Below are 26078 nucleotides of genomic sequence, written 5' to 3' on the forward strand. Positions count from 1 at the left end.
ATAACATGACCTTGAAGAACCTAACACTACATGAAGCTCCAGTGAAAGGTTTCTCTATATACTACTGTGTAATATAGGAGGAGGAAGATTCAAACTAAGTGCCAAATGAGGCATTTTGGGGTAAGGAATCCAGCACTGGAGTCAGGAAAAACTATTTTCAAATCTTGCTTCAGAATTGTAGCTGAATGACCCTAGATAAATCATTTAAATTCAGTGGGTTTCCTGGGGTATGATGGGGGGATGATGATAATAGTACCTACCTCAAAAGGTTGCTGTGAAAATAAAGAGAAATAGTATAGATGGAAAAGGGTTTTGTGACTCTATAAAATGCTGAGGACAAATACAGATCTTTAGACGTTTCATTGAGGCTGTGGGACATAAGTTAAGTTTAAAGGAGAAGAAGTATAACAAAAAGAAGGAGAGAAGGCACTCTAAAAAGAGGGAAAAGTTTGAGCATAAACCTAGAAATGAGAGGAAAGGGACACATAATCAGGAACAAGAAGAATCCAGTACTGTGCTTAGAACTTGAGTCTCCTTACTCCCATTTGAGATCCATTAGACTGCAAAGAATTTCTATTCTACTTGAGCTGGGAAATTGGGGGAGAAGGGAAGGTAACTTTGTTTTCTAATTACAGTTCTTCTTAAATACCATTTAAAGGTTCCAAGGAAAGATACTAACTAGTAAGTCCAAAGTCCTTAACTTCTCCAATGAACTTGAATTTCTTATCCTAGACTCTGCAGTGAGCGTGTTGGGGAAAGGAAGTCTGAGCTAAGAAAAGAGACTCGGAATTAGTCTTAAAGCTAAGAAATTCAGGTAGAGAGCAATGACTTCAGCTCCACTAAATATAATTTGTGGGACATAACACTCAACATTATACCTGAAATTAGTCTCTGAGAATTGACATCTCACCAAGCATCATGGTTTATTTCCTATGCCCTAAGTCAAGAGTAAGAGTAGAGATGATAAATCAAGAGCAGGATGAGATCTGGAAGAGCACTCAATCCAAATCCCCCATTTTGTAGATAAGGAAAAAGGAGGACTATCACTAAGATTAAATAATTTCCAAAGTCATAGGAGATGAGATATGAACCTGTCGTGATTCCAGAGCCAATGCTTTTTTTTCTCTTGCCAGAATAGCTAGTAAGAAGTCTGTAACTAACTTAATAGCCTCTGTCTATTTAGAGCAGTTAGGTGGTTTAGTGCCAGGCCTGGAGTCAGGAAGACCTGAGTTCAGAGCTTGTTTCAGCCAAGTACTAGGTGTGTCAATGGGCAAGTCAGTTAATCCTATTTGCCTCAGTTTCCTCATCAATGAAATGAGTTGGAGAAGGAAATGGCAAACCATTACAGTTCTTTGCCAAGAAAATCCCAAATGGGGTCATAAAGAATAAGACAAAACTGCAATGACTCAACAACAGGTGTTATTTTATTTTCCTGGCTCCTTTTAAAAAAATCAATCTAAGATTGAGTGAGTTTTACACACTCACACGCACAAATTACATTTACATTCACATAGGGTGTGTGTATATGTATATGTGTGTATGGAAATTTATTCATGCTCAGTGCCCACTCAATGAAAATCTCAGCTTGTCTTTCTAGGGTCCTCCACAGAGAATCTATAAGAATGGAATTTTTTGATTACCAGGGCCACAAAGGCTGTCTACCCATTATTCACCTCATTTCTCTCCCTAGCCACTTTCTTTTCTGTTCTTACAAGTCTTTGACTTTTGTACAGATGATTAATGGAAATATATCTTCAGCTTACTTACATTCACCATGAATATTTCTCTTGATGAAAAGGAAACCAACTGGCTTGGCCAGCAAATTCTTTATGAGGGACCATGAATTTCAGAAATAAAATTAACGGAGAGGTCTAGAGATTATACTATGATAACAATAATAGCTAACACACATATTTGTTTAAGGTTTGTTAAATACTTTAGTTACAGTCAAAAAACATTTCTTAATCACCTATTACATGTCAGATATTGTGCTTTGTTTTGGAGTTACAAAGAAAGGCAAAAGACAATCCCTGTTCTCAAAGAATTTGAAATCTAATGGGGAATGCATAAAAACAACAATGCATAAACAAGATATTTACACCACAAATTGGAAACAAATAGAGGGAAAGCACTAGTGTTAAGAGGGATCAGAAAAGGCTTTTTGTAAAAGATAGGATTTTTGAATGAAGGAAGCCAGGAGGCAGACATGGAGGAGAGAGGGTATTCTAGACAGAGGAAAGCCACTGGAAATGTCTTGAATCTGGAGATAGACTATCTTTTGTAAGAAACAGGAAGGAAAGCAATGTCATGGTGTCACAAAGTATATGATGGTGAGGGAGGAATAAGGTGTGACATGATTAGAAAACCAAGAGGAGGCCAGATATTGGAAGGATTTGAATGCTCTACAGAGTATTTTCTATTTTATTCTGGAAATAATAGGGAGCCATTGAAGATTAGTGATTAGGAAAGTGAGATGGTCATCTGAATTTAAGAAAAATTAATTTGACAAGTGAATGGAGGATGACTGAAGTGAAAAAAGATTTGAATTAGAGAGAACTTTACACATATCATTTTATTAGATCTTTGCAAACTTGTTAGGTAGTATTATTATCTCTTTTTTAGAGATTAGGAAACAGAGAGCTTATATAATTTATCAAGGGAAATTTAGCTAATAAATATGAGAAAGGATATAGAATCTTTCTGATTCTAAGTACAGTACACCATCCATTAGAATATCTAATTGTCAGGACCCTTTGTTTTCACAAGGAATGTGCTGTTTCTTAATTACAAATAATAATAATACTTGTGAGCCTTAAAGATTTTTCTCCAAGACCTCATATGCTATAATTACACAAAGATAGATGCGACCAAAGATTAATCAATCAACTAATCAAAAAGTATTTATTAAGTACTGTCTCTGTTCCAGAGATAACTTTGTTCAACTACCTCCAGAATATCAACTTGAAGCCAGGCATTAGAGAGGGAAAAAGAAATGTCCTTAACAAAGGTAGTTAATGGTATAGACCTCCAGAAGGGTCCAAATGTAAGAGCAAATCACTCTAACTAGTGGGGATCTCTAGATGTTTCTATTTGGGGATGAATTGTTTTGAATCAAACCTCAGTATATTATAGAGACTCTTCAATAAAACAATAGCCACTCAAGTGAGATTAACCTACTAACCTACTCAGAGAAAATCAAATAGATAAAAAACTGTAGATGGCCCAAATTGACATGAAATTTGATGGGAAGCCTCTTAAATTATCTATGAGTATATTTATCTTGAGCAAGCATTGCAGATAGACAGTGAGATAGGACTAGGAAACTAGGAAACTGTTTTCAACTATCCCAAGCTGCTTATTGACATAAGTCTATCTTTCTAAACATTTTCCAAATTTTACTGTATGACTGTATGACAAATTCCAAATCTCTATGTCTCAGAAAAATGAAAAGCTCCTGTGATTCAAATAGCAAAAATAATGTTATGTGCCTTATATTTAAATTCTCTTTATATTTGCCAAATCTCTTCTATATAACTTTGTCCCATTTGATTCTCACAAGGACCCTGTTTGATACAGGAAGAATTGGAATTATTATCTTCCTTTTACACTTGAGAAAACTGACATTCTAAAGGTTAAATCATTTGCCTCAAATCACACCACAGAGTTAGTAACCCAATGATTGCCAACTCCAAGGAAACGATTTTAAGAGAACAGATGTTTTTAAATGTGACTACAAAATAATGAATATGGTTCTCATAAAACTTCACAAGAGCATACATCTCATCTCTAAAGAGTTTCTTTGTCAAGGATTTCCTGGGAAAAAAAAACACTAACTTCTAAAACTAGATTGATAAGTCACTGGAAGAAGTGAATGTTGCAGTGGCTTGAAGGAAACACCCGGTTAAGCAGAGTGCCTGGTGACATTAATAAAACCGATTATATTAGTCAGAATTCAATTGTTAGTGCTCTTTCCAATGCCCACCATCATGATCAGCAACCTTGAAATAAACATATCTTTGCTATTCCAGATCTTGGGCTCACCTGCGGGCATCCAAAATCCAATTTGGAAAGTTTTATGTACTAAGAAAAAGCAGTAAAAGTCATATACAGTTAGCCCAGAGTGGGAAAGGGATAGAGATTAATTGCGGGTTAGGGAGAGAAGGATTCTTCTTTGCTTCCGGCTCTCAGGCAGAAGTTGCCCTAAAAATGAAAGGACTTAGAGATAAGGAACGGAAAAGAAGAAGAAAGATTTTTTTTTTGAAAGCTTCTTTTGATCTATCACGGTATTGTTGGCTATTATGAAAGGGGAAAACGGAAGGACTTCGAACCTGTATTGTGAATCTCAAATTAAGGAGAAAACTCCTTTTTTAAAAAAATGCGTTCATTAAAACTTTTTACGACTTAAAAGATGAATGAGGAGGACACGTTGACAAAAAAATCACGTTATTTTGTCCCATCATTCTTGCTTCTGCGCAGTACATGCAGTGGGAATGAGGGTGAGAGAAGGAGGAGGGAGACCAGAGAGGGGAAGAAAGAGAGGGAGAGAGGGGGGAGGGAGAGAGAGAGGGAAAGTGGGGGGAGGGAGAGAGACGGACAGACACAGATACAGACAGACTGAGAGAGACAGAGAGGGAGGAAGGGAAAGAAGAAGAAGAAAAGGGAGACGGGAAGAGGGAAGGCGGGAAGGAGGCAGGGAGAGAGGGAGAGGGAAAGGAAAGAGAGAGACACAGAGAGAGACAGAGACGGAAAGAAACAGTAACAGAGACAGAGGGAAGGAGGAAGGGAGGGAGGGAGGAAGGAGAGAGAGACAGAGAGGGAGGGAGGGAAGGAGAAGGAGAGGGAGAGGAAGTGGAAGAGGGAGAAGGAGAAAGAGGTAAGAAGGAGAAAGAGGTAAGAAGGGGGAAGAAGAAGAAGAAGAAGAAGAAGAAGAAGAAGAAGAAGAAGAAGAAGAAGAAGAAGAAGAAGAAGAAGAAGAAGAAGAAGAAGAAGAAGAAGAAGAAGAAGAAGAAGAAGAAGAGAAGAAGAAGAAGAAGAAGAAGAAGAAGAAGAAGAAGAAGGAAGGAAGGAAGGAAGGAAACAGACAGAGACAGAGAGAGGGAGGGAGGGAAGGAGAGGGAGAGGAAAAAGAAGAGGGAGAGGGAGGGAAGGAAGGCGAGAGAGAGAGACAGAGAGACAGAGAGACAGAGAGAGAGGGAGGCAAGGAGGAAAAGGGCGAGAGAGAGAGAGAGAGAGAGAGAGAAGAGAAGAGAAGAGAGAAGAGAAGAGAAGAGAAGAGAAGAGAAGAGAAGAGAAGAGAAGAGAAGAGAAGAGAAGAGAAGAGAAGAGAAGAGAAGAGAAGAGAAGAGAAAGAGGGAGTGAGAGGGAGAGAGAGAAGGGAAAGAGGGAGAGGGAGAGAGAGACTCGTTTGAAAAGTGCATTGAGATTAAAAAAACAAACAAACAAACAAAAAAAAAAAAACAACCACCCTGAAATATGCTGCTTCCCCAAGGCTTCCAAAGCCCTAGATGGTGGCTGGCCACTGGATAAACGAAAAACATGCAGGCGTCTCGTTTTGAGCTACAGCTTGAAAGACTTTGGCAGGAGAATAGACTGAGCAAGAAATCGCTTTAGTAATTAGGCTGCCAACACTTTGTGTAAGTCATAGGAGGGCTTGAACAGGACAGGCTGCTGCTCTGAGACATCCTGGATTCCAAGTCGGCCTGGACTTCTCCATTGTGTCGGAATGCCTGGAGGAGTGTTTGCGCTTGGGCTCGGATTGGGGTAGGGGCTGGGAGAGGGGCTGGCGCTGGAGGAGAGGCAGGCGCCACTTCAGTGGGAAAGCTGAAACAGAGAACAAATAAATTAGAAAATAACAAGTCTCCGGGCTTTTAGTTGGCACTACTTTTAAAATCTTCTAGGCTCTCGTTGGCCACTTCCCTTTTGTTTGTTTTTTTCTCTCTTTTCGAATTGTCTTTCGGACTCAATGTGGAGCTATAGCAGGCTCACTGGGGGCTCATGGAGCTGCAAGGAGCTCCTAAACAGAAAGGGCCTGGGCTAAACAGCCAGTGAAGCGCATTCAGTCTATCTCGTTGCTTTTTAATGTGAGGAGTAATTTGGGAGGTCCAGATACCCAAAAGAAGCTCAGTGTTTGTCTTCTGGTCAAAGAGTTTCCGAGACCCTTTCATCTTCTCTGTTCACGAGTGCTATTACTGCAATCCCTCAAAATATCTCGATTTCGTGACACTTAAAGCATGATCAGCTTGGGAAGTGAGGTTGGAAACCATCTCAGAAGGGGCAATAATCCGCAGCCTTTCGTTTTCCTATGACCCAGGAAAGAATCGAGACGAAGGATCCGCTTTGAATTGTCCTCACCAACACCTCACCTTTTCTCCAGCCCCGCCCCCACACCTACCCCTAATAAAGGTCAACTTCTTTGGGCGAAAATTTAAAAGGGCCCATTCTGAACCACGCGGCATCTTCTGAACATAAATATGTTTGATGGAGAAAGGAAAGAAAAAAAAAAAACAACGCTGATATTAAACTTGCTCTTGCTTTCTTTGTTTTAAAGTTAGTTAAAATGTAAAGAGTAACTTGGGAGAGGAGACTAGGAAGATGGGAATTATTAGTTTCATTCTAAAGCAAGAGGCTCTTAACCTGGGAACCATGGGATACATGATTACCTCTCAAAGGTTCCCCAACAACACCACTACCTACATCAGTTTTTAAACTAACCTTTAACTGAAATGTATCATTTCTTGTAATTATGAATGTGAACAGCAAAATATTAGTCTGAGAAGTTCAGTTGGAAGGATCCATTCTATTAACAAAAAGTTTCATAACACAAAAAGTTCAGAACTCTAGGGTCATTTTAACCATACAATATGTCAAAGGGGAGAGGTCTCAAAAGGTAAAGGAGAAAACCAGGGAGGGAGGGAGAATTTGGGGAGAGAGAGCAAAAGACAAATTATCTGAAATGACACTATTCCTGAGGACTCATTCACCATTGGAATTTTGTTTTCCCATTGTTTTGTTGTTGTTTTAAACACAATCTACTAAGGAAAAGGAGCTTATTCATTCATGCTCCAGTTACTAATTATCATTCTTAAAAATAAAACTTTTCCTATTTGCTTTTGAAATCTGAAAGATGTTCAGAAATGTAAGCCATTTTTAAGGATTCTAAACAAAGGATTCTTTCATCTAAATGAAATCTGATTTAAAGTCTGGTTGAAAATATGTATGAATTATCCACAAATTAATAGAGGTGAGGTAAAAAAGTGTCCCTATACAATTCAGAAAGTAAGCCTCAAAGAGGACTTATCCTCCATACTTATATAGCTTAACATTTTCATATTGAAGCATGAAATTAGAAAGTTGTGAATGTACAAGTCCCTAGGCAACCTAGATAACACCTTTGAGAACAGACTTATAATGTGATAATATACACACTTTCTGCCTGTTTTGTTTTCAAATCCCTTTTAAACTGATGTCTCATTCCATGATTTGATAGTTTCATTTTACAGAAGAACTGCTAGAGATGGAGGATAATGCTATCGTTTGAGTCCCACCTCACCATCCCCCCTTCAGAGAGAATTCCTTCCCTTAAAAGAGGTCCCCATTTCCACTTATACTGTTAAGTATCTTGAGTTCCATCTTCACTGGTTCATGCTGACAAAAGACCCATGAACTGAATTCTTTCTTCAAGCCATCAAAAATCTAGATTTCCAAAAGATGGAACAGGATGTTTTTATTTTATCCTCTTGTTTTTTTTTTTTTGTTTGTTTGTTTGTTTTTTGTTTTTTGTTTTTTGAGGGAGAAAGACTGTCAAAACAAAACAAACAAACAAACAAAAAAACAGCTATGAGGACTGGCTATGAGGACTTGTGTTAGAATCTGTTAGTATCCATGAAGGTTAAAGTCTCAACCTCCCTGGACCTCAGCTTTTTCATCTGTTCATTGGCTTTTCTTCTAGTCTATTACTAACTGGCACTTTTTGCAAGAAGGCTTTCTTCTGTTGATTATCTCCAATTTATCTGATACATATCTTGTTTGTACATAGCTGTTTATATGTTTTATCTCCCACTAGACTGTAAGTTCCCTGAGGCTATCTTTCATCTTTATTTCTATCTCCAGTGCTTAGCACAATTAATGGCATATAATAAGTACTTAATAAGTGCTAGGAGACTGACAGACTGATTGAAAAAAAAATGCCTTTAGAACTCCTTTCACCCCTAAATCACAGATCCTATGGTTTTTATTTTAATAGCCTTCAGATGTAGAGGAGAGGAAAGATTTTCTGAACTCTTATCAGTTTATAGGCAGGGGAAGATATATGGGAATCTAATTCTTACTATTGGGAGACTTTGTTTCCCAATTAAAATCTGTCTACCTAGGCAAAAAGGTTTGTGTTTAACCATCCTGAAATGAGAATAAGCCAAGTGAACATATTGTTTGGTTGAGAAGATGCTAAACTTAACATATTGACTTTGCAATTGAGAAAGGAGTAAGAAAAAAATTTTAGCTGATAGGAAAAAAGAGAAGGATGCAAGGGAGAGGAAGGAGGCAAAAAAGAAGGATGTTGAGAGTTTCAGAACAAAGGAAGCAAAAGAAGAATATTTTTACATTGAAGCTACCATGCTCTTTAATGAAGCCTAAGTAACTTAATAACCTCAAATCCATTTCAAAGTTGGCTGAAATGCTTTGCCAAGGGACCCAGGAGAATGTGACCACAGTCAGTGCTTGATAGAAAGGAAATTGAAGATCATTCAAAATTTCCCTCTGCTTATAACTGTCCTAAAATCCATAAATAATAGTTTAAAGAAACTGCGAACTGGCTCTAAGACTTGAATTTTCCAATTTCCATCAGAAACGAAAGGCAGAAAAAGGGAAAAGAGGAAGAGGAAGAACAATATGAGTTGAGTGGAAGAATTTCTCCTAATTTACATATAGTATCACCCTTTATGTCTAAATCATGTGCGCATTTTGACTTTATCTTAATATACAGTTTCAGATGCTGATCAATGCCTAGTTTCTGCAATAACTATTTTCCCAAAAGTTTTTGTTAAACAGTGAGTTCTTATCTCTATATGTGACAACAATCTTTTTCATTCTGTAACTGTCTCACTGCCGCGAGTCACCTTCAACCTTCAAGTTAGCAGATTGGTATTTTTATAAGTGTGTTATATATATGAAAGGAAGCTCTGTTTAGTAGATAAAAGATTCACAGAATCAGGGAAATCTGATGCAAATTCTGCATCTTGCTTATGTCTTTCTAGATGAGTTACCTCTAAAAAGACAACAATTTTACAACTCCCCCAAAGCAACTTTTTGAGGTGATAAATTACTGAACAGTTGTTGAGTTGCATAAGTAGAAGGAGATTCCGCATTGGAAGCTCCTCCTATACTAATGAAACACACACACATACACACACACACACACACACACACACACTATACATATAGTTCATCATGTATAGTATTTATGAACAATACTTCTTTGGATATTTCCTTGAGTAGTTGCTTTCACTTTTGCTTATTTAGAATTTGACCCATTCTATTAAAATTAATCTTAAATAAAACTGTTTCAAAAGAAAGAAGTCAACTGGATTTGTATTAGTATTCATGTCTTTTTACCCCATCAGTACATGTTTTTAGTTGGTTGAAAAATCAAAATCACAATCACTAAAATCAAGTTTCCTACACGTTTCATCTTTCTGACTCAAATATGAAAGTCCAGACTTCTTGTGTCATAAGCAATAAGCTATGAATAATATGCCAAAGCAGAGAACATATCTAGGGTAGGAATACAATGATGAAATAACGTGGCATTTTCTGGCATTTGGGCTTATATCTTCTGTGTTTCCAGTAATGCAAAGCTCAGACAAGTTATCAACTGCAGGGTTATATGGAGAAACTCTAGTTTCTTCACAAGCCAGAAGAATCAATCCCAGGTATTCTTTTGAAGGTTTACACAGCCTTGTATTCAAGTTTCTTTTGTAAATAATTGCAACTTTGGGGCTGTACCACCTGACTTCCAGTTAGCTAGTGACATCACACAAACATGTACAACTTCAAACCCTCTGCATCTAAAGGTCTAGTTAAGAAGCCTTATTCATATCTCTGTGCAGTTCACATACATATATAAGCTTTTCCTTAGGTACAACATTAATACAAATTGGGTAGTCATTTCTCTTACATTCAGCTACTTTCTCTTTATCAAATTATGTGGACAGTTTAATCCACAATAAAGCTTAGGAACTGAACAGAGATTTAAAAAAAATGTGGGGGAGGAATAAAGATAATTTCTCAGCATTTAAAAAAATTGAACAACTTTTTAACTGAGTTTTTGTCACCAAAGTAATTCCCAAGCTATCATGATTAGATCCAAAGTCACTGTCTCAAGTCATCTCCAAACTGATATTCCTTTAGGAGTGGGACTTAATTCTGAATTATTATTTTATTAAGCAGTAATACTCAATGGCACATCCTGACCTAAACATTTCTCAAACACCAGAATAAGAAACTATTGGTGAAGTAGAAGAGAGGTAGTGAAGGCTTCCTCCTAATAAGATACGAGATCATATTTGAAGAAGATCACCATTCCCCCCCAAAGTAATAACACCAATAGATTTCCTAACCTTCTGACCTGCTGTGTTGTACAAAAATTCAGAGGAAAACTGAGAAGCAATGAAATGGAGATTGAGGGGGAGATTGTGGGGAATGGGAATTTCCCCTTCATATTCTCCCCAACACCATAGGAGGGAAGAGTGAATTGGGACTACTGAACCAGAATGAAAGGTCAAGTTTCAGGGTGGAGTTGGGCCTTACATAAGAAAATTCTATTCTCTTTCCTCATTCTGACTATAAGAATGAGTCACCCTAAGTAACTTATGAAGTGGAATGGAACAGCACCAAAGGATTCTTATAGCATGTGGATCTACCATATGGGAACTGGAATTTAAGATTATATTGAAGTGTCCATCCCCTATTTCTCATTCCAACAAAGTAGTTTAAAAAAAAAACTTTTACCTTAAAATCTAAAGCAAGTCATTCATGCTCAGATGACAAATTAGTTACTTAAACAGAGGCCTGAGTCATACATGCTTTTATTATTTCAATTGAGCTAATATTATGTGTCCCTTGTGTCAGTTTTTGGATATCTGGGGAGAATACTGTCATAGAGGGGCTCCTTATACAGGCCCTAGTTGGACTTAATGGCCACTAGAATCCTTTGCACCTCTCAGATATTGTGAATCTTTGAATATTCTCCAGGAAAACATTTAAAAGACTGGTCCCTCAACTTTTTGCAGTTTGTTCTTCTTACTAAGAATAAATTCGGCGCTGCCTCCTGAAACTGTTTGCTGGGTCTTTTTCATTTTTTTTTTTTAAAGTCTCCGATATTCTGAAGCTTCCCAGTGAATCCGTGAGGAAACCGGGAAAGGGGAGGGGGTGAAAAGGGGTGGAGAAGTAGCATCTCGTAATTGTTCTGGGCGGCAGTCTAGTCAGCGGCCATCAGCGGAATCCTAGTGGATCTATAAATTCATATACAGTTCGTAGGCGCCTAGATCTGGACTTGGGAAATTAGTGTGTTGAGCACATCCAGTTTTGTCTCTTCTGGGTCGCAACCTGAGGAGCTTCTGCGTTAAATATCCCTGCAGAGAACAGAATAAAAGAAGATAAAGTTGGCTGTTTGAAACTTCGCTTTACGTCCCTCGTCCTCCAAACCTTCCGTCCCTTATAGCAAAAAGCATTAATATTTTTCCCATCCCTATACTTTTCCAGAAAGATCAGGATCTAAAAGTTATTCTTTCTTATTTGTCTCCACACTTCAAATAGTTGGAATCAGGAGTGAGAAACAAGAAGGCGTTTATTAAAAAGCTAGAGGACATTTTTATTTTACATGAAGTTTAACTGGCCCCGATAAGACCACCTGGTAATAAAAGCAACACAGATTGAAAGTTCCCTGAGTGTTCTTTCTAAATTCTCTGGCCTGATTCTGGGAAAGTAATCTCCTGCTTCTCCTGTTAGGAAGGAGGAAAGAGTCACAACCTCTATCTATCGAGAAATCAGGGAAGTGTTAAGGAAGTTAGGCTTGCGAGATGGAGGAAGAATGGGATGGTTCGGGAATGCTGATGTGGAAAGTAGGAAAGAAATGTCCTAACGAATTTATGCGTTTACGAATGCTTTTTGTGATTTATCTCAAATCAGCATTTTTTTTCCTGTAATTCCACACCATTTATTTTTAGACACCTTATTTCTCAGGCTGTGGTAAAGAAATAGATTTTTTTTTAAAGGTAAAGATTTGTTTTTAATATGCCTTTGATGATATCAAGAAATCTTTGAATCTGATTTGTATTTTACAGACGGCAGTTAGATTTTTTTTTTTAATAGCCAAAGGGGAATACTGGATAATTCATGTAAAATGAGATAAAGCCCTTTGGCAGATTCTACCCAGCCTTTTATGCACTTAATTTATTTGGGGGTTGACCACTGAATGTGGAGGAGTGGGTTTCTATGTAGAAGAATCTTTCAATCTTTCTTATCCCCAATTCTAGCACTTCTGTGAATTTACTGCAAACAAAACTGATGATTCCCCAGATTAGGATTTCTACTCTATGCAGTTTAGAAAAGCTAACTAACTTGCAGGCAACCTATAAACCTCTCTTTCTGATACTTCTGACTCTGTACATGTCCTGAATTTCGGATGGGGTGAAAAACCACAACTCCCAAGATTGCCGAAAGGATGATTAATTTATTCTTTACCTATAAGTTGTCAAAATAGCCTGGATATGTAATCAGTATACCAGCAGTTTATTTTGCTTCCTTACTTTGGATTGGCCTTATGTTCAAATGCTACGATTTTAAAGCACTGAGGCTGTTTTTTAAAAAATTATTATTATTAAATAGTAATTTTTTAAACTGTATAAAACCAATTATAATAACAACCAAAAAAATTGGTCAAATACCTCTCCCTCCAAAAAAAGGGAGTGGAGACAAGAACCTTTTAACCTAATCGATCTGTACCGACTTCCATATTTTCCCACTTTATTCGCTATATAAAATATCGAAATAATGAAGATTTTTACTCTCTTTGTGTCTTTGCAACCTGTGAAACAAAAGAAATAACAACATGCATTATTTTGCTATCTCCACCAGAGCCTAGAACCTTCGGAAGTAGCTTTAATAACTCTGAAATTCTGACCTTCGGATCCATTTACATTGAGAAAAGACTGTCTTCGTTTATTTAATACAGATATTTCTCTGTCCTCATAACTTCTTGGTACCTTTTCTATTTCCCACTCCCTAATTTTGCCAATTAAAAATCAGCCAAAAATTATTTTTAATTAAAAAAAAAAGGCAGAAGAAAGAATCTAATCCTTAGATGTATCTGGAAGCGTTCCCCGATCTTCAGAAGAAAAAAAATATGTTTCCTTTGATACTTTTTTCCCTAAGAGGCAGACGTATGGATGAGCAGAATTACCCAGAAAAACTAATCCCCAATAATAATATGTGTTCCGCTTCCCTCCCTCTGTCTAGTTACACAGAACCTAATAAGCTGCATAGTGAAAAAAGATTGGTTTTTGTTCTCTGATTAAGGCTGAAACACAACCTGTTCTGAGATGCTTGGGGCAGCCAGGGAGGGGAGGGGGAATTAAAGGGGAGTAAAAACTGTTAAACACTTTAGGGGAATGATTAAAACACGTGGCAGAAGGTTGAAAATTATTATACTTTTCAATTCATTTTATATTTCTTAAATTACGACGGAATTATATACTGTGCTAAGAAGTAAGAAATTAAAGATTAAGGATTATTTGGTATTTTACATCTTTATATAATCGCCTTTGATTTCAGACTATATTAATCCTAAACAAGAGATGGATTTTCTGTGGCTGGGTTTTAAATGTATGTTAGATATCTCATGAAAATTATGGAAGTGAGCAATGCCAAGATCATAGTTTAGGAAGGAATGAAATGCAAAACCAATTAACTAGGAAAAGAACAGGAGCAGGTCCTGAAAGAATATTAAGTTATTTTACATAAGGATAACTTTTGCTCCTATGTCCTAAAAGGCCTTTACTCAGGTACTGAGTGTGGGAGTGTGGAGGAGTGGGATATGGAAGAGGAGGAGATACTTTATGCATAACAAGGAGAAAGGAGCAAATCGCCTATGTTATTTCACTATATCTCTCATTCAGAAAAAACCCAACTTGGAATTAGACTTCAAACTAGGAATTAAAGTGAAGGTGAAAATGTGGGAGAAACAAATGAGTATTTTCTGCAATACAAGTAATTAGCCATCGGGTGGGGGATGGGGTGAAGTAAGGGTGTGGTAAGAAGACTCCTCAAAACTATGCAAACTACTATATCACGACCAGAGAAATTACCCCCTCCCCATTCTCTTTATGCTGTTTTTGCTTTTAAACTGGAGTTATAAGAGTTGAACAAATTTTGTTTCTTTGTTTCTTTTTTTAGAGGCTCCTGGATTTATTGTGGAGGTGGAGGGGTTGGGGTGGGCTAAGGAGCTGACAAAATACTAAACTACTTTATCATCTTTTTATTTTTATTTTTTAATGTTAGGGATGGGAAGAAATGGGTAAAAGTTCTGGTTTAACATTTAAGTTTCTCTCCCTCTCTCTGTCTCTGTCTCTGATTGTCTGTCTGTCTTCCAGATTAAAACAGTTTTTTTTTTCCTTTAAGGTTTGGATAGGAACATATCTATTAACAAATAATGAATTACGGAGATTTGATTTACACAGCAGCTCCTTAGCATTTACGACTAAAGAAGCCCAACATTATCTTAATGGAAGGCTATAATTGCTGCTTTGAGATATTTACACTGCTCAAATAACACTGCAGTAGATTTTATTTTCAAACGCAAGTCAAAAAACCAAATCCCGAAAAGATCAGTGAAAAGCAAGCTGTTGCCATATTAAATATATAAAAACTTTTTTTAAAGTAAGACGCAAGCATCATCCCCCCCCACACACACACACAAACACACACGCACACCTCCAGTCAATAAGTTTCTTTCTAAATCCAGTATCCACTGAAGGAGAAATTTACCTAGGTTACAGAGGGGAGAGAGAGAGAGAGAGAGGAAGTGGAACTGGAAACATTCAACCAAAGAAGGCAGGTAAAACTCCGCAATTGGGTAAGTTGTGAAAGTTAATTCCTCTGGGAGAATTCAGGCTCTTTCCAGTCAATGCCGACTGTGTTGCTCGGTCATTTTCTTCATTCTGGCCCTGGGCTGGAGGGAGTACTACAGAAAGGGGATTTTTCGATGCTGGGAAGCAGCAGGTAGGAAAGGAACCTGATCAGCCCCCAAAAGGCAGTAATTAAAGTCTTAACTGCGACCCATCTGTCGCAGGATCGGCATCTCTTTCTCTTCCTCTTCTTTATACCTCCCCCTCCTTCCCCCAGCCCCACCGCTTTTCCCTTTGTCTGTGCAAGGAATGGGAGGAGACAGGACTAGCAGCCCCAGAAGTAAAAGGAAAGAAAATACAGTCCTGACAGTTTTTTTTTTTTTTTTTTTTAATGTCGGAACTTTTACTAAGAATTCCTCCAAAAGACCAGGACGTTTTCCTTCCCGGGTATCCCGCTCCTCTTATCGGATTGAACTCCAGGATCTAAGTTTAGTCCAGCTAGCTGGCTCAGTCCCAAACTTACACCTCCCAGAAGTGCGGGAGGGGCAGCATATCGTTCTCCTCCTTTCACCTTCTTAATCCTCGCAGCCCTATCTCCATGCTCTTTCTTCAAGTCTTCCCAGCATCCGCGGTACCTGAGAGTTACCCCTTCCTTTGCAGTGATTCGCGAAGACAATCGCATCTGGGCCATTACTCTGTAGCCCTCGAACTACCACCCTACGACTTCTCAGGCCGCCCCCCTCCCCTCACCTGTCGAAGTCCCTATCATTCACTCAAACCTGCGGGCTCCTGGGTTGGCGCGCGCGGATACACACGCACACACACACACACACACACACACACACACACACACATACACACACGTCCCTTCTTTCTCTCCTCTTCCGACTACAGAGATCCACTCACCAAGAGGTGAAAGAAATAAGAAGGGGGAGGGGGGAGTAGGGAGTTGCTGTTCCCGTGCGTGCCAGAGTCTCCAGCTTGAACTGATGGGAGCAAGAGGGGACAGGCGCTGATAGAGATAAGGGCCAAAGTACAAGAAATAGCTGGGGGGGGGGGGGGGGGGAGACAACGACAGGGAAAAAAATATTTAAGGCCCGGGTCCAACTTCTTATTGCTGAGAATAAGAACTCTAGCGGCTCCTCCACTAGAAGTACAATAATCCTAGAGTTGGCTTTTTCTTAGCTTGGGCCCGGGCCCCTCAGATTTTTACCTTTTCCAATCAAGAAGAAAAGACGTAGAGGGAAAGAGGGAAGGCTTGGCCCTCACGTTGTTTTGTGGGACTTTGAAGACAAGCAAGTTCATGCTAGTCCCTAAACTAGCTAGTGCTACGACCTCGCCGCCGCCCCCCCCTCCCGTCCCCTTCCCCCGCCTTTACCAAAACGTCCCTCCTTCCTTTTTTTCTTGTCCCACTGCAATCAAAAGCTCGGCAAGTTAGCACCAATACCTTATTCTTAAATCTCTCTTGCACAAGGCCTGCTCCTCAGGTCGCGCGAGTTCAGCCGAGTTCCGTGCCCATCGTGGCCCGTAAACTCACGCGCGCGCGCACACGCATACACACATACACACACACACACACACACACAGCCAAGTTGAGTTGCATTAGTAACGCCCCTCACCTTTCTCTCTGGCCTCGGAACCGAACCACTGGGGAAGGAGGCGCAGCGCAAAGGTAGCCCCCTTCTCTTCAAAGCACACCAGCCACTCCCAGTCTTAGGAAGAACAGAGCGATCTCTTGACCCACATGCCCTCTCCTCAGAGTGAAACGAAGGCCGAGGAACTGCCTCCTACTCCACAGAACCCTGAGTAGCGGCAACCTGCCTTGCCGCGCGCAAGGATGGAAATGAGAGCTTCGTCCAAGGCCTGCTCTGGGACCCAGCTGGGTAGGGGAGAGCGCCAAAGGGTAGGGATGGAGACACACTGGAGCAAACGCTCGGAGGTCAGGGTCTCCACTGCACTCTGCTGGCTACGAGATGGTCCGTCTGCTCGGCCTTCGTTCTCCGGCTTGGTGGGTTGCCTTTCTCTTGTCCCAGGTACCATAGTCAGAGCCCCCAGGTCGCGGCTTCCGCCCACAGTCCTCCGGGCTTTGAGCGCCTTTGGTCTTGGGTAGGGGGAGGGGTAGAAATAATAACGAATTGTCCTGTTCTCTATTTAGGCGTGCTGCACTTAAAGACAAAAACAAGAGAACTTTAGCTGAGTGACAGCTGGTTAAATAAGAGCGCCCCCTCCCCTGTCTCCTTGTCAGTGTGTCAATATGTAAGAGCATGTCTGTGTGTGTGTGTGTGTGTGTGTGTGTGTACGCGCGCGCGCGTGTGTTTGTACTGAAGTGAAGAGAGAAAACTCTTTTTTTCTTAAAGCTTCCTAGTACTTTGAGTGTGTGAGAAGCCAACATTTGGGGGAAGCGGGGCCCTCAACTTTCTATGGACTTGGGGGTGCCCGGGATGGCACTCTAGTTTCAAAAACATACAGGTCCACATGAAGTGCTCAGGGGCCCTTTAACTCCCAGGGGCATTTTACCTGACTGGGGTCTTCCAATAAGTCCAACCCTCTGGCCCTGAAGTGGTCCCCGCCCAGGGAGAGAGCACCGCGAGGTTGCGGAGAGTCAGGTTCAGCAGCAGCAGAAGCCACTGCCAGAGCATAGCCGAGGCAACCCGAGCAGATGCCAGGCAGCCAAACGGCGCCATCAGGTTCAGGGCTGGAAAGGCGCAAGGAAACCCACGAACTCCTTCTGCGCTTGCTGCGGCTGGGACAGCGGCCGCTTGCTGCAGCACAGAGTTTGATAAATATAGCCTGGCGTTTGCCCCTGAATTAGGCTCCGTTTCCTTATTTAGCCATTGCACAATGATTTTAGATGATGTCACTTAGAGCTAAACGAGAAAATTGATCTCAGATTTGCTTGGCCTCTAAAGCCTGGTTAAGCAGATTGTGAATTAAAAAGACAGAGAAAAAAGAAGGGAGAGGAGGGAGGAAGGGTGCGCCGGCGAGCGACTGAGCTCGCCAGAGATCGAGAGGAGGGCAGGAGCCGGGAGAGCGCCCCCGCCTTTTCTGGGCGGGGGAAGTCTCACTCACCAATGAAAAGTGGTCGCTTACTGAAGAGGAGAAAAAAAAAAGTTTTCCTGTTGACTGTTGGAAGCGAATTGAGCAATTATCTAGTTTACCTTCTCCTCTTGGAAGTTAACGATTGGCGAGATCTTTGCTGCGTTATTGACACAACACTTTCTATTGATAGAAATAAGTAGTGATTGTCCCCGAGTCATTGGTACGCCAAGTAAACTGCGATGGGCTGGCATGAGTCCATTGGGCTGGGAAGGCTGGTTCGGCTGGTGATGCTGGGGGGGAGGAGGAGGATGGTGGTGGTGTTGATGGTGATCGTCTTCCAATCTGCAGATCAGTGACAAGACGGAAAAAAGAGGCGTCTACGATAGCAGCTTGGACCCGGCTCATACATGCAAGGCAGACATGGATTGTAGTTCCCATCACCCGACCACAAAAATCTTAGCGACTCCTCCGTCCAGAGAGAGCCTGCCGGCTAGAGGCAACATGATCAGCGCTTCCAAACCCCTCGCCTTTTCCATTGAACGAATAATGGCCAGGACTCCAGAACCCAAGTCTATGCCCGTCCCCCATTTCCTACAGGGATCTGTACCCAAAGGAGACCCCAAGCACTCCTTGCACCTCAACTCATCGATCCCGTGCATGATTCCCTTCGTGCCGGTGACCTACGATACCAGCCCCAAAGCAGGGATGACAGGGTCGGAACCAAGAAAAACTAACCTGGACTCCTCCACTTCTTCACCGGCGTCCTCGTCCTTTAGCTGCAGTGATCTGTTGAACTGTGCGTTGAGTCTGAAGGGAGACTTTGCCCGCGACGCTTTGCCTCTACAGCAGTATAAATTGGTCCGACCTCGAGTGGTCAACCACTCCTCCTTCCATGCCATGGGGGCTCTGTGCTATTTCAACCGGGGCGATGGTCCCTGTCACCCGTCGGCCAGTGTCAACATCCACCCAGTGGCCTCCTATTTCCTCAGTTCCCCTTTACACCCACAACCCAAGACGTATTTAGCAGAGAGAAACAAACTAGTCGTCCCGACTGTGGAAAAATACCCTTCGGGAGTGGCTTTCAAAGACTTGTCCCAGGCTCAGCTGCAACACTACATGAAAGAAAGTGCCCAGATCCTCTCGGAAAAAATTGCTTTCAAAACCTCAGAATTCAGCCGAGGCTCTCCCAACAGCAAACCCAAAGTTTTCACTTGCGAAGTGTGTGGAAAGGCAAGTACTTGGTTTGGCTTAGCTGGGAGACCGGGGCTTTCGGATATTGTGCTGTGGGCTGTCTTTAAAAAAAAGGTTATTTCCCTCCCCCGTGCCCCCGATCCCCACCCCTACCCCAGTTAAAACTTGAATATACCAGTGCCGTTAACCTGCTCAAATTTGTGTTCAACTTTAAAGGTATTTAATGCGCATTATAACTTAACCCGTCATATGCCGGTGCACACAGGAGCCAGACCCTTTGTCTGTAAAGTTTGTGGAAAGGGCTTCAGACAAGCGAGTACACTCTGTCGACACAAGATCATTCACACCCAGGTAAGTCGCATTGCCCATTTGGGGATCGAGCACTCCTTTCCCAGCTTTTCATTGAAAGTTTTTAGACCTCCACGTTTTGGTTTCCTGTTTGTTCGAAAGTGGCCCTTGGAAATAGTTAAATTCAGTAAATGTTGGGGAGTTTTTTCTTCTCTCCTTTGTGTGTACATGGGAATACACGGGGGAAAATAGACTGTTCCTTGCCAGTTTCCACTTCGCCTTCCTCCACTAAAAAATAGAAACCAACAAATATCTATATTTCTGTATTTCTCCTCTCTGTAGGAAAAACCTCACAAATGTAACCAATGTGGCAAAGCATTTAACCGAAGTTCCACTTTAAATACTCACACTCGGATACACGCTGGCTACAAACCTTTTGTTTGTGAATTCTGTGGCAAAGGATTTCACCAAAAAGGTACAAAATACAAAACCGCTGTCTTTTTTGTTGTTACTCTTGCTATTCTCTCTCACCAAGAGCTCAGCTTAATTTGTTTTATCACATTTAGAATGATGATCGTTATTACCCGAATTTATTTTGCGAATTTGTTTGGGTTTCAATGTTTTGTTTTCTTTCCTGAGTTGGGTTCGGTTTCATATAAAAAGAAGAAAACAGGGTTTTCTCTCATTTCAATTGCACAAATTCGTTTCGTTAAAATTAGTAAATAAAAGTCTTTAAAAATTAGATTTTTTTAAATATGAAATTTAAAAGGATGGGGGGAAAAGTAGAGAAGTGTTAAGAGAAAGAAAGGGCTTTGAATCTCAGCTTGCTGCCTGCAAAGGGAGCTGCAAAGGTCTCTGGCCTCCATCGCTCCCACTTTCACCACCTTCCTACCCTCTCTGTCTCCTTCCCTTTCCACCTTCAAATTAAGTGTCCAGAGTAATATTCCTGTCATTTGTCTGTCTCAGGAAATTACAAAAACCACAAGCTGACTCACAGCGGGGAGAAGCAGTTCAAATGCAATATCTGCAACAAGGCTTTCCACCAGGTCTACAACCTGACTTTCCACATGCACACCCATAACGACAAGAAACCCTTCACTTGTCCCACCTGCGGCAAAGGCTTCTGTAGGAACTTTGACCTCAAGAAACACGTCCGTAAGTTGCACGATAGCGCTCTGGGGCTGCCCCGGGCCCCGTCTGAGGCTGGCGCTGACCCATCGCCCCCGATGCAGCCGCAACCTCCGATACCCCCGCCGCCGCCTCCCGGGTCATTGCAGCCTCCTCTTCATCAGGGCCACCAGTGAGAGAGAGCTGACCCGAGACCTCTGCCAGGTCCGTAGGTCCCGCTGCTCCTTCGACCATGCGTTGTGGTGGGAAACTGAGCGCTGCTGCGGCCTGTCACCTGGGAGCAGACAGTATCCATCCTGCCTCCTCATCTTGGGGGAAGACTACCAGAAGGCTCTGCCGCCATCGCCCCTTGGCCTCTTTGCATGCACCTGCTAAACGGTTTTGTGTATTATACTTGATATAGCCACTAACAGTCATGAAAGTTTTTTTAATTATTTTTTTTCTGTTGTTAATTTTTTCTCGAAAACAAGATAAGACTTTTTTTCATCTCGGGTGGAGAGATGGTGTTTTCGTTTTGTTTTTTAAAAAAGCAAAATTCTGCTGTATTTATTGGGATCTGTATTATCCTATCTGGGAATGCTGCATCACTTTAATTTTATTATTGTATATATTTCCATTGTGTTGATTCTGCCATCTCAAGATGCCTGCTGATCGCTTGATCTCTTCTTTCCCTTGAGTATCACAGTACAGTATATTTGCATGTATGTGTGTGTATAGATGCATACACAATATGTATACACAAAATACATTGTGTGTATATGTATACAAACAGTCCCCTGCATCATGTGTATATGTAAATATACATACACATATATGCATTCCAACATTAATGTGTTTACAAATTAATGTATGCACATACATATATGCACAGGTGTGAGTACATAAAGACATAAATACATAATCTAAAAATACACCACACAAGCACACAAATACGCCTATATATACTGGATCGGGCTGGTTCTTTATGTATGGATTTGAATTTCAATTTTGAATCTTGCACGTGAAAACTGATTCGTTGACTGGTGAAAATAAATACTTGGAACATGCTAAGCTAAACATCAAATTGCAGAGCTCTGTATTATTCAGCTATCAGAACAGTGATTTAAAAAAAATACAATTCTGTAAAAAACCTATTCCCGATGCATTGGTATGGAAAGAGATTCTAAGCAAAGGTATTGAAATACTTTTCAGCTTTTGATCTAGCAAAGGCCTGGATGTGGAGGTTTCGAGGGATAGTGAATTTTTGTGACTTCTCAGTGCTGCAATATGCGAATGTTAAAAATAAGAATAATGAGGAAAGGAAATATATAAAATAACACCCTCATAAATATCAAGAATACATACAATATTGGATACATTGCCCGCATATTATTTATCTATAATGAATTTAGAGCTTGCAATGGGAATTTCAGTATATTGTAGGGTGGTTGTTGTTGGTGTTGTGGTGTTTTTCCTTTTAATGAGTGTATATGTTTATAGACGAATGCACCTTCATCCAAGGAGGGAACATGGATGAAAACCAAACTGTGGTTGGTGCCAGGTCCTTGAAATGCTTCAAGTGTTAATCAGCAGCTCCGCTGTGAGCCCAGGCTCTGGTGTTTTCTAACTGCAAGTCTCTCCTGTTTTCTTGCCAAAACAGTGAAACAACTGCTAAAGACTTTAATTAAGAGGGGTAATTAGTTCAGATTTATCAAAGCCGGGTTGTTATACTATTAGCTGCTCAGTAGAAGCTGCCAGACAAGCCTCACAACCGAGTCCCGCTCTTCCTTCCTTGCTGCCCTGGGTTCTGTCTGCTTAACTGCAAGGAGAAGGGTTCAGAAGCCAATTTAGGGATCCTTATTCCAAGATAGGATGAGGACAAGAAGGTGACTGGACATGCTGCAAAGATTTTCACCCCCAACCTTGTCACTGTCTGCGTGTTCGAAATAGGACGCAGCTAGTCCCAAAGGGTGGATGTTCATCCTCACCTCATCCTCAAATATTTCTTCCTCAATGTCCTTTCCACATAAGCACCTTAATTTTTACTAGTCATAATCGAAAATAGAGATAAATTCAAGGCATGTGCTTGGATGGAGGGAGGGAAGGAATTGACAGGGTTTCCCCCCCAGCTAGTATGAAAGATGGGGTCAATTCAGGCCTTCTAGATTGGTTAGGGAGAAGATTTTTTTTTATTTTTTAATTTTAAATATTATACCATTGTATTTCTGAAGGAAAAAAACGGCGGCCTTTTTAGCTAGACTAAGGCATTAAATTTTGAGAGCTCTAGGAAGAGAATTGCGTCAACACTACAAAACATTTCTTTTACAATTTAGTGTAGCCTTTCAAGAAAGGAGAGACTTGCAAGTCTCCCCCCCATCCCCTTTTTTTTTCTCGAGGATGTGTTTGTTACCAGCAGGTATTCCTAAAGTAGTGATGATAATAAGTGGTTACGGCCCCAGAGATCCATGAAAGAAATCTACTTTGGGTGCTCTGGAACTATAAAGATTAAAGATGAATTCTTCATCCGGGTCATTTGGGAGCTAAAGCGAATTGACTGAGATGCCCTTTAAAGTAAAACATGTGGGAGGAAAGGGCAGGAAGGAGTGAGAACAGAAATAGTACGAAAGTCGGATTTAAGAGGGATGTCAGGAAGCGAATTTCGTTATGACTGGCAGATTGTATTCGATGTATGGGCCATGGGGATCCCAAGTCACTGTCACTCTCAGGCAATAAAACTTTCTGAAGCCCCAGAATTTAAATCATTAAGCATAATCCTAATTTATCCTGGTTCTCCATCCATATTCTTTTTTTCCTTAACTCACCAGTGTCCTTTGTTATCAGGAGATATTTGCCAGATTTAAGTTTGAAAAGCTGTCTCCCCATAATGCTTTTTCTTTGCCTATGGAAGTACCTAATCCATAATTACATGGATTCTCAATCATTACAACCCTGAGAAACCCTGTCTTTCCTTGACACCCAGGCTTGCTCTTTAATCCTATCCCCAAATTGGCCCCATCCAGTCACAGCTGGCCATATACAACAGTTGAGTCCTGGGAGGATGAATGGGTATGTGTTGGGGGTAGCTGAGGGGTGGGGTGTGGTTTATAGGTTCAAGGTCTTGCTCTTTTGGAAGATATAGTGGTTCTAGATTGAAAACATTTGCTTTATTTGAGCAAGTAGAGTGGGGGCAGAGGGTCAATATAGTTATAATTGACATATTTGGGGCAAAGCTCAAACCTTTGCTCATTTGAATTTGTGTTCACAAGTGCTTTAAAACCCCAGGAGTCATACTTCTGGAGCTTCAAAATGATGACTTCATTGGAGGAGAGGGAAAAGGAAAACTTGCTGCCAGACACTTGAGTGCATACAGCATGGATATGCATTTTTAAAACCCACTACCCATTTTTCTCAAAGTAATTCAGGAAGAGTTTTTTCTCTTATTAAAACAAACAAACAAACAATTTGCATACTCTATAAGATATGGACTGACAATAGAAAATGACATTAACTTGGATTCCCAAATATACATTTCTTTTTGTAAAAGTTGATGTGGGATAGTGCAATAGTTTTAGAGAGATAAAAGGTGGGGGAAATATGTCCAGCTTTCCTAGCTGTTTAAAAATATAAGCATTATAATGGACTTTACCTTAAGTTAAACATTCAAAAGGAAAAATTGTCAAGAAACAAAATCAATAGCACCTGAATATATGGCAAAGCTAAATTAAGATGAGGATATGATTATCTCCCTTGAAAAGACAAGAGTTAAAGAATTTAGGTTTGCAGGGGATGGTAAAGGAGGACTTTTAAAAATTGTCAGTGAAGAAAGCTTTTTTTTTTTTTTTTTCATTTTTCCTCCTATGTTGAAGGCTGATTGTTTTCCTTAAGTACGAGTGTGTGTGCTTACTCAATTGAAAAAATTCCAATTTTTCATTGGGATCTTAAAGGTATAAACTTCATTTTGGCTGGGACCCAACTTACCTTATTTTCACCAGAGGTTAACCAAAAGCTTTGCTTATGTTTAGTAGGGAAAGAATAGCTAGTGTCCAGATTTACTGCAGAGGGATATGGTTTGTATACAACTCCCTCTATGGGGATTAGCCATTTCCTCAGAGGACTTATTCTAAAGCTTCAAGGATCAATTTTAGAAAGAGACTGGCTGCTGTGGTCTTGTCCCGCATTCATTTTGGAAACAAAGACTTTGCTAAATAATTATGTGAAACTAAAGCTTTTCATGTTTTAAAGCATATGCAGGAATTTACGTTTTTTACATTAGTAATTCATTTCTTTTTACTTTTCTATTTAATAATCCTATTTGCTCAATGTTTCCATCCCAAGTGCCATTGTTTGTCAACCTTTTAAAAAGTCAGTTTGGGGCCAAATTATTGAAGATCAGGGGATGATAGGCATGATAACAGGTCACCTATTAAACCAAGATTTTATTGGGGCATCATCTGGAATTTTCATTTGCTAGTGAATTTTGAAACTTTGTATGTTCATAATGAAGATTTCCCATCAATGTGAGTTCTTTGAAGAAGTGAATTATAAGCATCTTTAAGATTACAGTCCTTTTCAGAAGCTTCTGACCCCATAAACTTGTCCTTCGATCAGAATTAATTATTATGGTTAATATTATTAATATTATAATATTATTTTCCAACTACCCAGGAAAATAAATTCCTTAGGTATCTAAATTCAACCACCATTATAAAGTATTATAATGCATATACTGCTGGTATCTTTCCATGTATCTTTTCATTCAGGTTCTAAATATCTAGGACTTTTGAAACCTAGGCTGATATTGACGCTCTTATCTATCTGAATACATTGTAAAAAAAAAAAAAAAAAGTGCAGTCAATTAACAAAGTCAACACTGACATAAAGGTGCTGACCCACAAAAAAAGATAATTTGAACAAATTCAGGTGCCTTTTACTTCATGTTTTCTCCAGACTACATATTAGTTTCCTATAAGAAAATTCCTTCTACTACAATGCAGTGTGATATATTGGAAAAGGTGCTGTATTTGGGTGCCATCCTATATAATCTTGAACAATGCATAGCCTGAGAAAGAATCAATTACCTCATTTGTAAAATAAGGAGGTAAAGAGGGCTAGATCCCAGCTTCTCAAACTGTAGTTCACAACTCCGTATGGGGTCTTGTGGGAATTAAAAAAAAAATTATGATCTATTATTAGTAAATGTTTAATTTATGGATGAGTATACATCCAAACATACATATGCATATATATAACTATATATCAAAAATGGGTCATGAGTAGAAAAAAATTAAGATTTTTGTTTCTGGATTAGATGACTTCTCAAGTCCCCTCTAGCTT

At 40.1% G+C, this 26078-nt stretch overlaps 1 protein-coding gene across 1 annotated transcript; it reads left to right on the top strand.

Annotated features, from left to right (window-relative positions):
- Positions 1-18299: 18299 nt before the first annotated feature.
- On the top strand, positions 18300-21816 carry FEZF1 (FEZ family zinc finger 1). The gene is made up of 4 exons (XM_052001294.1): positions 18300-19388; positions 19566-19700; positions 19980-20112; positions 20604-21816. Exons 1-4 carry the CDS (start codon positions 18579-18581, stop codon positions 20939-20941), a joined length of 1416 nt encoding a protein of 471 aa, XP_051857254.1. The 5' UTR covers positions 18300-18578; the 3' UTR covers positions 20942-21816.
- The last annotated feature ends 4262 nt before the right edge of the window (positions 21817-26078 follow it).

The sequence above is a fragment of the Antechinus flavipes genome, chromosome 5, assembly GCF_016432865.1.
Source record: "Antechinus flavipes isolate AdamAnt ecotype Samford, QLD, Australia chromosome 5, AdamAnt_v2, whole genome shotgun sequence".
Taxonomy (NCBI): domain Eukaryota; kingdom Metazoa; phylum Chordata; class Mammalia; order Dasyuromorphia; family Dasyuridae; genus Antechinus; species Antechinus flavipes.